General features: G+C 46.7%; 2 protein-coding genes and 1 long non-coding RNA gene across 6 annotated transcripts in view; 2 read left to right on the plus strand and 1 right to left on the minus strand.

The window, feature by feature from the left end:
• The window catches only part of EXOSC7 (exosome component 7), a 29,816-nt gene extending 23,886 nt beyond the window's left edge, over positions 1 to 5,930 (minus strand). Inside the window, exon 1 of the mRNA XM_057705507.1 lies at positions 5,809 to 5,930. Coding sequence (XP_057561490.1) covers positions 5,809 to 5,865 — 57 coding nt within the window. The 5' untranslated portion in view covers positions 5,866 to 5,930. The remainder of the gene's footprint in view (positions 1 to 5,808) is intronic.
• LOC130834757 (uncharacterized) lies at positions 2,120 to 3,897 on the plus strand. Its single transcript, XR_009048756.1, has 3 exons — positions 2,120 to 2,381; positions 3,375 to 3,422; positions 3,503 to 3,897. It is a non-coding gene; the product is annotated as an uncharacterized LOC130834757 (long non-coding RNA).
• A 28-nt stretch (positions 5,931 to 5,958) lies between the features above and the next one.
• ZDHHC3 (zinc finger DHHC-type palmitoyltransferase 3) overlaps positions 5,959 to 15,113 on the plus strand; it is a 57,819-nt gene continuing 48,664 nt past the window's right edge. For 3 of the 4 annotated variants that reach the window (XM_057704422.1, XM_057704426.1, XM_057704424.1), the window contains exon 1: positions 5,959 to 6,205. The gene's annotated coding sequence lies outside the window, so the exon portion shown is untranslated. Of the gene's footprint in view, positions 6,215 to 15,113 lie in introns of all 4 variants that reach the window. The other variant, XM_057704423.1, reaches the window with a different exon arrangement.

Genomic DNA, 15,113 nt, shown 5'->3' on the forward strand with positions numbered 1-15,113 from the left:
ACTCCACATCCGCTCAGAGATTGTCCTCATTCTCTGCAAACATTTTAGGAAAGCTCTTTCTTTCAGAAAAAAAAAATCCTTAGCCTCATCAGATTCTCAAAGGGATTAATGCTCCTTAAAATGTTAAAAACAAAAGCAGAAACAAAACAAAAACAAACCTGTTTTGAAATATGTATCTGTCAGAAATTTATCTTTACATTCCTTGGCTAAGTGCATATCTGATTGACAGTATGTATCTGTCAGAAATTTATCTTTCAACTACTTGGCTAACTGCATATCTGATTGACTTTTATTCTGAGAAACTAAAATACAGAAAAGGAAAACACTGCATACTCCCGCCACCCAGTACCAACTACTACCATCTGTCATGTTTCAACTCTTTCATTCTTTCAACTCCTGTTAAAGGAGAGAAAATAAACATCCTGAATCAGGCTGAAGTCCCTTTGCAGCCAATCCTCTTCCAGCCATCCCCTCCCTGGGGGCAAACCCTATCTCGAGCCTGGGGAGACTCTTGAAAAGCAACAGAATTTCAAGTGTAGGAGATGAGTCTCCTGAACTCTATAGAGTAAGCTCTCTTCACTGGAGAATCCCAAAACTGTCTCTTCACCACCCCACCCACCCCCACCCACATGAAAGTATCCTAGGTCAATCTCTGCTTGCCCCTTCCCCAGGTGTGCCCTGCTAGGAAAGTGAAAACCTGGCCCAGAAACACCATTTACAATGAGTCCTTGGTGGGCTGTAGGTATGGCACAAGTGTGAACAATCACTAGGAGCGTCAGTCATGGGCTCCAGGCCGGGTCCTACCATTAACTAAGTGCTTGACCTAGGACTAGCCCTAACCCCAATGCTTCCCCTCTAACCTAATTTCCTGACTTGTAAAAGTAGAGGTTGAATTAGATGGCCTCAAAGGTGTTTCTCTAATCTGTGGATCTATAAACTAAAATAGCCATAATTGTTTGCAAGAACTAATAGCTAATATTTAATGTGCACTTACTGTCTACCAGATAATGTGCTAGGAACACTATACAGTTAACACGCTGAATCCTCACAATAACACTATAATGTAAGATAGCAAATTTTCATTCCATTTTACAAATGGGGATCAGGTTGAAAGATGCTACATGGCTGGCTCAAGGTCACAGCCAGTAAATAGCACTTGAACTCCAAGCCAGAGCTCTTAACCACAATTCCACAGTCTCCTGCATTCTAAAGGGTCTCTTCACTGTACAAAGGAGGAAGAACAGGCCCCCGCAAAGGATGAAATGGCTGGCTATACCAGTTGGTCCTAATGATGGTGATGACTGTGAAAGCAGAGAGGCCACAAGCCTCCAGGGCTTCCCATCACTGCTTTACATTACCACTCACTCTAGTCACAACCCTTTGTAGTGACAACCCACTGTTCCAAGATGGAGCTGGAGGGGTGTCAGGAAACTGGGCCTCACCAGAGCTTGCCTATCCAGCCTTTGACTCACTCTCTGCCCCCTGGGGAAGGCTCAGTCAAGAAGGCTAGGGTGACAAGTTAAGAGATAACCAAAAAGCTACAAATTTCCCTTTCCAGGGATGTATAAAGTATATTTTTTTTCATAGAAAAAAAGCATGCAACAGGAGAAAAACAAAGTCCATGAATCACTGCACACAGGACTTTTTTAAAATCCACTTTTTCTCATAAAAGGCTTAGGAAATAGCCCAAACCTGCTTGGCCTGGCTCAGAGCCTGACACCCTACCACAATGTTTATTCATCTGTAGTACCTGGGAGCTAAGGTATCAATCCATGTGTGAACACTTAAACACGGGCTGCCCTGAAGTGAAAGCTCCATTTAAAAAATCAAGAGAGATGTCCACAGGTGAGGGACCACACCAGGGAGCGGAGCCCTGTTCTCAGCAGGGAGGACTGAGCACCTTTCTAGGTAAAGGGCTTCTGGATGCTCGGAGGACCCCTGGTGACTTTCAAGTTGTTACCTGTGTGCTCACAACCACCCAGCTGGTTGGGTGTGGCATGGAGTCACCTTCAACCTATATTTAAAACTCTGCTGTTCCAAGTGAGTCACATAAAAAAAAAAAAACCCAAAACTCCGCTGTTCCATGCCAGCTTTGTGACTGTGAGCAGGTTAGTTCCTCCACAGCTCTGAGTCTCTTTGTCTAGAAAGTGAGAATAAACCCCAGCCCTACAGTTACAGGAGGATCCTCAGCACAGTGCAGCACACAGGAGTCCCCGCTCGGCAGTTCCTTCTGCTTCTGGCCGCACGTATTAACTCACCGAATCCGCAAAAACAGCCTGGAGAGAGGTTACAAATGAGGACATTGAGGTGCCAAGTTTCATCTGTTTGTGACAGGGGCAGGAGAGATGACCCAACCCAGAGTTGCTGTTCCTCACACCCAGGTAACCCAGTCCTACTCCCTAATAGAAGCTGGCAGTCGGCTCTCCTGATCCAACACACTTGGGAGGATTTAGACTCAAAGTGGTCCTCTGAGATGTTGTTAAACACCGCCCCCCCCCGCCCCACCCCTGCCCCGCCATTACCTTGCTTTGGCTTGTGCAAGAGCGCAGAGCTTGCTGGAGAACTGAGACCAGATGGCCTCCCCTACTAGAAAGCCACCCCACTTTGGAAAGGGCCCAGTTTTGCAGGCCCCGGCCCAAGACACAGCAGGCAAAATGAGATGTTGTCCTCGTTCCACTTTCCAAGCCTGTTGGGTGGGCCCGCGTTCCTTTAGGATGGGATCCCGCTCACCTTGCAAAGCGCCTGACCCAAAGGCATACAATCCAGAGGGTGGCCAGCTCTTTGGGGCGTGAAACTGGTTCTCTCCTTGGAACCTGATCTCTGATCTGGGAAATACTTGGGAGGGAAAGGGAGTTAAAGAGGAGCTGACAGGTTATGGTGTGGAGGGAAGCTGGAGAGGCCTCACCGAAGTAAAGGTTGGCTGGTGGCATGTGCCAAGGTGGAGGGCAGCTGGACAACAAGTGGCTGCAGAGAAGGGAGACCCTTCATCAGAGAGAAGTAGGGGTGTCACCAGAGACATAAAGACAGGCAGAGTCACACAGTCTAGGTGATCCATGCTGGAGCCCTTGGAGAGGCAGTGCCCCAGAGCTTCCTAGGGACTTTCTACGCCTGGCCACAAATCCTCCTTTCCTTGAGACAATTTAACAACCTCTAGCCCTCCAAATCAAAAGAGCTTAACTCTCAACAGCCATAGGCTGAAGCCCTCATGGGATCTCTATGAAGGTTGCGGATACAGGACGGGTGGTTCTGGACAAAGCCACACTTCTGATGGAAAAATCTTGACAGGGAGCCAACTTCTCTTCAGGGTTGACCACACGCCAGGTGGTCCATATTCTCTTTTCTCATCATTCCTCCCAATCCCTTTCTGCCTCCAGATGGATACGTTCTCATTTTACACAGGGGGAGCTAGCTCAGCTACTCGGGTAAGAATCACTCTCACTGTAAATGGTGGAACTGGGAAAGGAGCCCTGCTCAGTCTGATTCCAAGTCCTCATTCAAACAGATGCAGAAGCCATGTGATCTTCTTAAGGGAACCACTGAAAGAAACCGCCCACCCTGGCCAGATCCTATAGTAACCATTTGCATGAGTTACCTCACAACAGGAGGTCCTGGTAAGGAACACTGAACTAACAAGCTATCACCAACTACAACTCAGAAAAGGTCAATGTGTCCTACTAACCTCCCAGAATCCTTCTCGCTGGAATCCATCTTGGCTGGTTGACGTGCACGCCACTAGGAAACACCCTGAGTGAGGAATGATTGGCCAGACACAACCCGGAAACTAACCCCATCACCATAAAACCTGAAACTGTGAGCACATGGCAGAGCAATCCTCCTGGGGGATCTCCTGGGCTCCCTTACCCTCCTGCTCTCCGCCCAGGGAATCCCTTCCCAATAAAGTCTCTTGCTTTGTCAGCATGTGTGTCTCCTTGCACAATTCATTTCTGAGTGTTAGACAAGAACCCACTCTCAAGCGCTGGAAGGGGTCCCGCTTCCTGCAACAACCTCCGGCAGAGGGGCAAAGATTTCTGCAGCAGACTCCAGGCTGGACCAGGCCAGTGGTTTGCCCATGACCCAACATCTGGTGACTATCAAAATCTCCCAACATTTAAGACAATACCCATTCCCAGGCCCCACTCCCAGAGAGTCTGATTCAGAAGATCCAGGTAAAGCCCTGGAAGCTGTACTCTGTGAGTAAAAAGGCGCTTCAAGGTTTCAGAATCACTGGGATAAGATGGAGGTTAGCAACATCTTTTCATGGAGGAAGAAAGCACATATTTAGCCAGTCAAGCAAACCCCAAAAGAAGATTAAATGCCAATTCTGGGAATTCTGAAATCTGCCCCCAAATTCCTGAATATAAAAATCAGTTTGTTACAAGTTAGTAAAACAAAAGTTGTACAAAGAAAGGCAAAATAGGGTTCCACAGAAACTTAGAAACAATGTGGGAAAAATGCTACCTAAAAAGATAACAACATATGGCCACATACTATTTAAGGTCTAGAAAAATGGTGGGGGTTCAGAACTTGCTCTCCCCCTTTTTTCCCCCACGTGCTTTCAGAGGACAGAAGAAAGAGAAAGAGAAGTGGGGATTCTCTGTGGCCTTTGCCTTTTGGTCCCTATTTAAAAAAAGGGAAAGTGGCATGCGAGTGGAGTTGGGCTTTGCAATCAAAAAGATCTGGTTTTATATCCCAGCTCCACTGTAAGCAGAGAGGGTAGCGGGCCCCAGAAAAAGAGAACCAGGCATGGCTTTCTGGACATAAGAGAAACCATTTTAGGCCTTTTTTGTGATCTAAGCCTGACCATAATGCTTGCTCTTGAACAGGTCTCTGTAATTAATGATCTTGAGGGCACTAAAGAATGCAGGAAAAAAGGAAAAGCAGTGATGAAATAATAGTTCTGAGATAAAACAGAGCCTTAGTTTTTCCTCAAGGGATATGCTTAACGATCTGATACAGATATTTGAATTATTGTGCAAGAACTAAGGCCCCCACCCAGATGGTAACCACAATATAAGACCCCAAAATAACTAGTCACAATCTGAGGAACAATGAACGGTGATGTTAACCTTTTCTGCCCCTGGGTGACTGGAATCAACTAAAGCTTGCACTCTGTGGACTTTACCCCAATTTTATACTAAATTTTCCTCTGCTCAAGCCCTTCCATGAATAGGCATGTGCCCTTAGCTTGTTCTCCAATTTTGCTAATCAGATAGACACTGCTTTGGAAAAGATCCCCAGTGTCCCCTTACTTGCTTCAAGAAATAAATCCTTTCTCCCAATCTTTGGCTTGGTTGTGTCTTTTGGCTTGACATTCACCAAGAGGCAAACCCAGTTTTCAAGTAACACCACCCCACACTTACTCTGTGGCCTCATACAAGTGACTTAACCTCTCTGAGCTTAGTTCCTTATATGTAAAATAGAGATAATACATACCTTCAGGACTGTTATAAAGATTCAATGATATAAAAAGTATGATAGAATATGTATCTAAAAAGTGAGACAGCTCAGCCTTCAAAGCCTGAGAGGGGCTTTAACAGAATCAGGGACTGCCCACCGCTCCCTACCCGGGTTTGGAACCTTGCATACCCAGAAAGATGCAAGCGCGCATACAGTTCTAAACGGATGCTGGCCGCCCGCCCCAAATAAGCCCGCGTTGCCGGCTTCAAGCTGCACACGCCGGCCTCAGAGCGGTTTAATCACAAAGTAAACCCAGTCCGCCGCAGTCCTTCCGGGCGAACCGACGGCCGGCAGCGACCGGCAGGGCCAGGGGAACCCGGCGGTCCGCGTCAGGACCGCTGCTGCCGCTACCTGAACGCCATGCACAATGTACACCTTCTCCGCCTCGCTCAGCACCACGGACGCCATGCTGCCGAGCCTCCCCGCTGCCCGACGTCATCCGCGCGCGTCTCCCCAAGCCGACCACGCCCCCCTCCCCCCGCCCCGCGCCGCGCCCGGGCGTCATCAGCCTGCGCGGCGGCGCTCCAGCAGCAGCCGCCGCCGCCACCGCCGGGAGCTCGATGGGCTTCTCCTGCGCGCCGCCCTGTGTCTGGCCAAGTCCAAGGAGCCGCGGCGCCTCGTGCCGGGGAGCCATCGTTGCAGCCCGAGGCTGGGTCCCGGCTCAAGGGCTGCAGGGGGAGCGAGGACGGCGGCGGCAGCCGGAGCCCCACCGGAGGCCTGGGACTGGGGAACTGCCTCCGGCTTCACGGTCAGTTGGGTGAGGAAACTGGGATTGGGTGAAAAAGCTGGGGTGAAACGAGAGGCGCGGGCAGGGGCCGGAGCTGGAGGACTCGCAGTAGGAGAGGCGTGCGGCGCAGTTTGCTCAGAGCTGGAGTTAAAGTAGCAGGTCGTGTGTGTGAGAGAGAGAGAGACCGACCGCCAGTGAGGGGAGGCGGACGTCGTGATTGGCTTGAGGGGCTGTCTCCTTGCTCTCCTTCCTGCATTTCTCTGGTCCCTAGAATGGTGGAAAAGAAAGGCGATAAATTTCTCTTTAGGTCGTTCTTAGTGGGAAGGGTCTGGGCCAGGAGTGAATGCCCGCTAGTTCGGAGGCATCTTCACCCCAGGCATTCCCCCACCCCCACCCCTCTGGGGCTGGGTGAGCGAACGTTGACCCGGAACCTTGCAGAATCCCCTTGCCCCGGGTGGTTGCTGGAGCATTGTCCCAGAGAGAGAAGAGGGGAGAGCCTTGGTCGGCGCTGGCGGGGGGCGAAGTGCCCAGGCGTCCCCGGCGTTTCCCAGCAGTGACTGTAAGCCCCGGCTTGATGGGATGATCTCTGGGAGCCGTGGACGAAAAAAAATGCCAGCTCCCGTCACGGCCAAGTAGTAGTATGGGCCTTGAATGTCCATAAAGGATACCTGCAAGGTGAATGTGGGGTCACTGAAGGAGCCCATTAAGGCGGGGCTGACAGGGCACGAAACAGATTTTAAAGGGGCCACGTGGATAAATGGGGGAAAGTTAATCCAAAATGATAGAAACAAAGAGGGGATCTGATGAGTTTTCCAAATGCCCCATTTTTGAGGAACCTCCCTGTTCTCAAAAGTGAAAGTAACCCTTGACAGCTTGATCATCCGAAGAACATTTGGCATTTCTTAGTAGCTTAAATACAGTTTCACAGATAACTCTTGGGAGCTTTGTGCTAGCTTTGGAACACTAAGACAAGTGAAACACAGCTTCTGCCCAGAGAAGCTCCCCAGGCAGAGGGGAAGGCCCCAGGATCAGGATAACCACAGAATGTGGTGGTTAAGAGCTATGACAGTGGCACCAGTGAACACAGTGGGATAGGGAGGTTGGTCCGAGGAGGGTATGGAGAGGAAGTACCTACCCACATTCTTAAGCACTAAACTGTTGAGCCCCAAAATAGATGATCACATCTTAGTAGACTGGACATTAGTTGTTTCTGATGTCTCTACATAATTCTCTCCAGGTGCACCTGCAGGGAAGACATCTTGCAATGTCGAACTTTGCCCTCCAGGGAAACTAGGAGAGGTGAAACCGGAAGGGTTTCCTCCCTAGTGAAAGCACAGGTGCCCCACCTGTTGTGGCACATAGATGCCTTTGTATGTGGTTGGACGCCTGGATTCTAGTGCGGACCTCGGTGGTGAGATAACAAGGGACTGCTGATGTTAAAAATGATATCTTGTGCTAGAGATTGCCCAGAAAGGAGAGACCCTGGATGTGGAATTTTAGTAGCTTGGATATTTAAGAGGATTGAAGGTTTAAAAAGTGGCAGCAAATAGATCAGAAAAGACATCGAAAGAAAGTTCTGTTTGGATACCATGGAATCATCTTTGTATAAAAATCTTTTCAGTGCATCTTTAAAAATATAGAACATACATTTGAAGTGTTCCCCTGATAATTGACTAAAGATTCTTTGCTGGAGAAGGGTTGGCAGTATTTGCTAAATAACATTATGAACAATGTCTGACATGTTAGACTAACTAGATATAAGAGGTGTAAACAGTAGAATGTTCATTTTAAATTCCCTGCTAAAACAATGACATCTTCACTAATTGTTCTACCTTAATGCAACCAGAACATTTTTATCACATTTGTTATGATAATGTGTTCATTGTTTCAAAAAAACCCCATAAATTCAGAGTTCTTTTTGGTTTACTGAAACAATTCAAAGATTGTATGTTTGCCAGAAAATCAGAACGCCAAGGATGGCATATTATTCTATTAACCAGCTTGTTTTCCCATCACTGTCAGATTCTTTTGGGTCCATACTGATTTGTAGGTCTGTCTGTTCTGAATCTCTGTACTCTTATTTTTATCTAACAGTAACTTATAATAGTGCTTATTATGTGCTAAGCACTGTTCTGAAGCACTTTGCAGAGACTAACTGATTCAGTCCTATTAACAATAGCCCTATGAGACAGTTACTATTATCCTATTTTACAGATTGGGAAACTGAGGTGCAGAGAGGTTGTCTTGACCAAGGTCACAGGTCACATAACTAGTAAGTGGTAGAGCTGGGATTTAAGATCAGACAACCTAGCTCTCATACCTGCATTCCTAACCATCCCCTTATGTAGGTATCCCCTTTCATTTCATTCACCAGAGTATTTGAAGGAGGCTTATATTTGTTATGGAACTGGTAATGCCCTATATAAACTATAGTTAGTTTTAATTCCAAAAGCCAGGAGTCTGTACCTTTTTCTAGAGGAACGTTGAGTGTGGTGCTGATGGGAAGCTCCTGTATCTGTTTCAGCCAACTCTTTTAGGTAAGGGAAAAGGTTACATATAAACCAGGTAGAGCTTAACTCAAAAGAGCTGAGAGCTCTCAGCAGCAGAGAAGACCAATGGATCTGGTACAGAGGGTTGAGATAGGCATGGAGACCAAGATTTCAACCATGTGCTTACTCCAAGAATAGACATCTAGAAGCTCTTCAAACAATCAGGAAGTATTTGTTTGCATGCCTGTGTGTCCCTAGTGTTCTTGTGGGCCTGAAGAAGTAAGAAACTGAAGCACACACCTGCTTAAAAGGAGTTTAAGATTTATTATAACTGGGCAGCCAAGGCTCTTGAACTAGTACATGAACAAGACAATAAAATAAAGTGCTCAGTTGAGACACGTGGTAATTAGGTGAGAGGCTGGCCTATAAAAAGGTGCTAATTGTGCAGGCCAGGCATCAAGGGCAACAGTAACATTACACAGATGGAGTGTAAATCTGTCCCACCTAGACTTGGTTAATTAAAGCAATAGAAGTCGATTACAGGAGAGCTTGGGGCAGTGCTGAGTCTGTGGTGCTGAAGTTGCAGAGAGCTCTTAAAAGAGACCTCTTAAAAGAGACCTCTTAAAAGCCCAGCAAGGGAACATTTTATTCCCAGTCTTAAACAGAGGTAGCAAAGTTTTAGGCCTTTTCCTTTGCATTCTCACAATTAGCCCAGCACCCCAGAAAAGCAAAAGCAAGCTATTGTTTTCCCTATAGATCTGTTTCCTTTAAACACTTTGCATTTATCTTGCCTGTGGCTTGTCTTAAAGAATACTCGGTATAAATAACCTGTCATAGGCCAGCAGGTCTATCTATCTTGTTCTAGAAATCATAACTTGTGATTCTAGTGATAGAGAAATTGATGGGAATACATGGGTAAAGCTTATTCTCATTTAGAGGAAGGGTCTTCACGTATGTTTCATTTTGAGAGAATGGCAGGGTGCTTCCTATGTCTTAAATTAGGGCATGTGTGAGAAAAGGGAGTCAAATGTCCTGATTAGCAAATCTGGAAGTATTTAAACACATGTACACACCCCGATAGCCATAGAAAGTAAAAGAAGCTGAATTAGAAACGCCGTGATATCTGGCTGTTGACCTGTTGGGGGAAATAAGGAGGCTAATGTCATGCTGCCTTGAGTTTCTTCCTGTTTTCTGCATTTTAAAATCATTTGTCTTCCTCTTCAAAAGCAGATTTCCAGAGACAAATGGCCAGGTTATTGGTGGCTCTCGACTGTAAAGATGAGACGACTACCTTGAATGTCCCACCTAATTCAGTCTTTCATCTGGGCAGTGTGAGGAAACACCAAGAAAACTCCCTCTTTTCATAGTTTCCTCCAAACTGTAACCTTCCTCATATGTAGAGACTTGCTGATTGAACTATTCGGATTTTCTGGTCTACCTGAGACATGAATATCTCCTGTTCAGGGTCAGTGGGGATGGAACGCTTTAGGGTAGGATTGATTTTTCACCTTAGGAAAATGACCCTAGTGGGACAAGTACAGTTCTGGCTGCAGTTCTGTTGCAATAAGTTCTGACTTCGCTTTGAACAAAGTGTGCATTTCTAAGCCAAGAAAGAGTAGCAGAGAATCTAGAAAGCCAGGTTGGCTAGGAAGATAATGATCTATGGTGGAAAGACTATTGGGTATCTATTCCAATGATCTAGACTTTGCCACTAACTTGCTTTGTGACTTTGAGCAAGTCAACCTCTCTAAACCTCGTTTTACATGAAAATGCCTATCTTATCAGGTTATAGAAGTCACAGTAGATCTTGGATATAGACATTTAAACACTGAAAAATGGTCATGTTTAACTTTGGATTTTAAGACTTCTCTCTTTTACCACTTTGTAATATTTGATATATTTTGATAGTGCTTTTCTCACCCTGCAAAGCATTAAATGAAAGAATAAAGGAAGTGGTAATTACATGCCATGTTTCATTGAAAAAATTGAATGTGCTCAGGAAAATTGCTAGCAGACAGTTGGTGGGTTTCTTTTCTTTTAGAACTTTTATTGAGATGTAATTGACTTACAATAAACTGCATGTATTTAAAGTGTACAATTTGATATTTTTTTCTTATTAGTAATGTATGAATGGCATGGCATTCCCAATCTCCCAGTTCATCCCCCCCACCCCGCCCTGCTTTCCCACGGTGGGTTTCTTTTTGAACATTAACAAAGAATGGAGAAAGGAAGTTAAAGGATACTTTTGATAATAAAAAATGCAAGAAATTAACAAAGAGGTTGAATTTATTCCTGAGAACAGGGGAATCAGAATCTCAGCCCTGCAGAGGACCTTAGCAGTCAGCTCAGTCTTCCCTCTTGTTTTATGGGTGAGGAAACAGAGGCCCACAGAGGATAACTGTCTTGCCCCAAATCATGAGGTTAGTGAGCAGCAGGGTGGAGAGTAGAATTCTGGCCTCTTGATTCCAAGCCCAGTCTTCATTCCACTTAGCACCAGTCTCCCATCTATCTCCAAAGCCCTCTAACAGATGCCTTGCCTGGCAGGCAGGGGCTGTGGACTTGTAGAGACTTGTTTCCTCGGGCCCAGTTTCCTCCCAAGGCTCTGCTCTTATATTGCCACTTTCAGGGCCTGGGGTGGGTGGGATCTGAAGGGACCTGAAAGCAAAATGGCTCCCCTCTTTGAAGCCTGGTACAGTTGTAGGAACTGGTTCTCTCTTCTCCTTCCCTAACTTCTCTTTCAGGTCCCTCCAAGCACTTTTGCTTTTAGTCCCTAAAAAAGCCAAGCTCTTGCCTGGGTGATGTCACAGTGGCTGCATGTATGCCCATGACACAATGTGGGACCAGGTGCCATTTTCAGCACCCTTGGGTGGGAACCTTTGCTGGTTGGTCTCTGCCTAGCGTGGGCGGGCTTTCCCTCAGAAAAAGCAGCGTGCTGGAACTCTGCACTACAGGAAGTGTTCCCCAGCAGAAACAGATTTTAGGGACTCAATCGTAGGGTGACTCTCCTGGCTGAAGCTGCACAGCCTTCCTGCTTCCTAAGTTAAGGCAGGATCAGTCTTCTGAATGTTGGTTGGTGTTCAGCTTGGGCCCCACCGTAGAGTACAAAATGCTTAAGTTCGTGTCTGTGGTCTATGAACAGCGCTGCGTGTGGCCCACCCGATAGTGCCATCTCTGCATGACCATGTGTGGGCAAGAGATTCAAACTGCACATAAGCCAAGGTCACTGGTAGGAACATCAGCACCCCTCCCCCTTTTGTTTCTAGTTAATGGGCAAAATTAATGTTTGTAGTGAGCAGGTAGGTAGGCTGTGGAATGAGAGCAGGCTTGGGAGTGTATCCTGTCTCCACTGCTTTCTAGCAGTATGAACATAGGCTAATCTTTCAGTGCCTCAGTTTCCTCACCTCTAAAAGGGGTGGGAAAGTGAGGACTTATCCTACAAGGTAGAGTAGATGTAACGATAGAGCAGGATGAGGCGCGTCTAGTGTACAGCCCAGTATAGTAGACCTTCAGTGAAAGTCAGGGTCCCACTCCACATTCCTCATGCCCCACACTGTGGCAGCAGCCAAGCAAAATGCCCATATTGGAACCTACCCTGACAGAGGCCAGGGGCAGTTTGGTGTCAAGTGAGATCATGTGCCTGATTACGAAGGGTTCCACATACTATGAGAGTATCACACTCGTTGACAAATATTAATTGGATAGCTAAGTCAGTAATATATTGTTGCCTTTTTAAAGCGTTTCCTGCTGGGTCGCAGACTTCCTGGAAGGAGGAGTTAATATAGGGAGATGGCCACATAAGCAACGAGTAGGTACCATCCATTAGCCCTAGAAAGGAAGTTAGCCGCCTCTTTGTTTTATGGAAATCAGCTGACTCCTTGAGCTTCATTTCTTTACCCATCTGTAGAAGAGACTGGACCAGAGTTTGGAAGAGGTCAGCTGGTCCCTACAGTCTCTTGCCGAAAGGCTGTTTTTGAGGGCCAAAGTGTGTGAAAAAAAAAATGGGTATTATGGGCTCTCAGGGGTGGAAGTTTCTCAGGTTTTTAAAAAAGAGTCCGTTTCTCAGGTTTTTAAAAAAGGAGGCAGAAAGTCTAGACAACTAGTCCTCCCCACTCACTTGAGAGATGAAGACATTAAAGCTAAGTTGAAGTGACCTCTCCTAAGGTCCATGAAATGTGTGTGAGGGAGTAGGAAGCAGAATTCATGTTTCCTGCTTGGTCATTCCTCCTGGACAAATTAAATTTAATTTGACAGATTAAAGGTTTGTGGCAACCCTGCATTGAGCAAAGTCTATTGGTACCACTTTCTAGCAGCATTTGCTCACTTTGTGTCTCTATATCACATTATGGTAATTGCAATATTTCAGGCTTTTTCATTATTATATTTTCTATGGTGATCTGTAATCAGTGATCTTTGATGAAGACTCACTAAAGGTGCAGATGATAGTTACCATTTTTTAGCAGTAATGTGTTTTTAATTAAGGTATGCACATTGTTTTTTAGACATACTATTGAGCACTTAATAGACTACAATATAGTGTAAACAACTTTTATATGCACTGGGAAACCAAAATATTCATGACTCACTTTATTACAATATTCGCTTTATTGTGGTGGTCTAGAACCAAGCTGGCAGTGTCTCCAAGTTCTGCCTGTAATTAACTTGCAAAATGATCATTGTTCTCAGTCTTTCTTTGGAAAATTGGTAGCCACTTATAAGAACAGAAAACCTAGTTCCACCAAACCAGAACTCAGGCCTCTTGCCTTAGTGCCTCCCTGGGCTTGTTGGCCTCTGGTCTCAAAGCCATCTCATTTGTCTTGCCTGTCACTGTCAGAGTGGCCTTGGTACAGCGTGGACGTATTCCCCTCACAACTTTCCTCATAAACTTTAGTGGTTCACCAGTACCTTCAGAGTAAACTTCCAACTCACCATGAAATCCAGGCCTTCTAAAACACAACCTTCTCCCTACTTTTAAAGCTTCATTGCCAGTTACCCTTCCCCCATTCCCAACAAAGTCCATGTATGTGTATGCTCATACATGCAGGCCCAGACATCCAGCACCCCCAGCCCCAGCCCCACCTCTCTCCCTGCCAGGTCCACCCACCCCATTGCCTTTGTCTGAGCAGTACACCTCGCCTGGCTCCATGCCCCACTTACATCCCACCCCTCAGAAGTCCTTGCCATGAAAAAGTCTATCTCAGTTCCAGGTTGGGGGGGGTGGTTGGAGGGGTCCTGTTTGCCCCTCTGTTGTGCTGTTCATTAGACACCTGTGTGTTAGGATTATCGTGGAGTGTGTCTATCTGGTTTATGTATCCATTCACTCAGGAACCATTGATTGGAGCACGCACTCATGGCAGATACAAAGATATAAAGCTAAATAAAATGGGACTTGCAGGTTAGTAGAAAAAAAAAGACAAATAAAACTAGTCTTATCAGACTGGGAGCTGGGGATGTGAGGGCGGTCTGGCTGCGACATCCATCACCCCATTGATCACCAGGGTTGATTCAGCTGATCTGGCTGGCTGGGCGGGTGTCCCCTTCCTCCCTCACCGCTCCATGTGCGTCCCTCCCGAAGCTGCTCACTCGGTCAAAGGGGACGACCTTCCCCGATGGAGGAGGACCGTTCTTCAGTCAGGGGTATACGAGTAAGCTGCGCTCCCCTGCTGGAACCTCCAAACAAGCTCTCAAGATTGGGAGCTGGGAGAGGGAAGGGCAGGGCCTGACCAGGGCAGCACACACACGTTTATTGTCCTCGTCATCCCTGGGTGTCCTGCACAGTTCCTTGCGTTTAGTGGCTACTCCATGCATGTCTTTTTGAGTGGAATTGAAGAGAGAGGGCTTGAGGAAGCAAACAGGGCAAGGGCATGGGATGAGAGAAGCTAGAGGAGGCTGCCCCTCTGAGGTATGAGCGGGCTGGCAAGAGTGATATTGAGGCTTCTGGGACCCACCAGCCTCCCTGTGGGCCTGCCCCAGAGGCTGAGCAGCCAGTTCTAACCACCTCCTCTCACACAAGGACTCACATCAGGAGTGGGTCCTTGGCAAAGAGCCTCAACCCCAAGGATTGGAATTTCCCTAATTTGAAAAGGAAAAGAGGTCAATATTTGCCTTTTCTGTTGTTGTTACTAGGGGCAGAGTGAAGGGAATGTGTACAGTTTGTTTCAAGGTGGGTTTCCCTCCACATTTCTCAGATTTTCAGTTGGCTAATGTAAGGAAAGCTACTTCCATTGCTTTTGGGGGGACTGGGGGTTAAGTATACTTTTTAGAGCAGCATGCCTTCCTTGGTTTTGATTGGACTGTTCGGAACTCTAAAGCATGGGTTGAAACATCCTCTTCGGTTCAGCCCTTAGTGTCTGGCTGTGCCAGGTACACACTTGGCTGGGTCCTTTCCCAGATCACAGGCTCTCACCAGTGAAGGGCAGTGGGAAAACACAGCTCCTCCATCC

The sequence above is a fragment of the Hippopotamus amphibius genome, chromosome 13 (assembly GCF_030028045.1).
Source record: "Hippopotamus amphibius kiboko isolate mHipAmp2 chromosome 13, mHipAmp2.hap2, whole genome shotgun sequence".
In the NCBI taxonomy this organism is placed as follows: Eukaryota; Metazoa; Chordata; class Mammalia; order Artiodactyla; family Hippopotamidae; genus Hippopotamus; species Hippopotamus amphibius.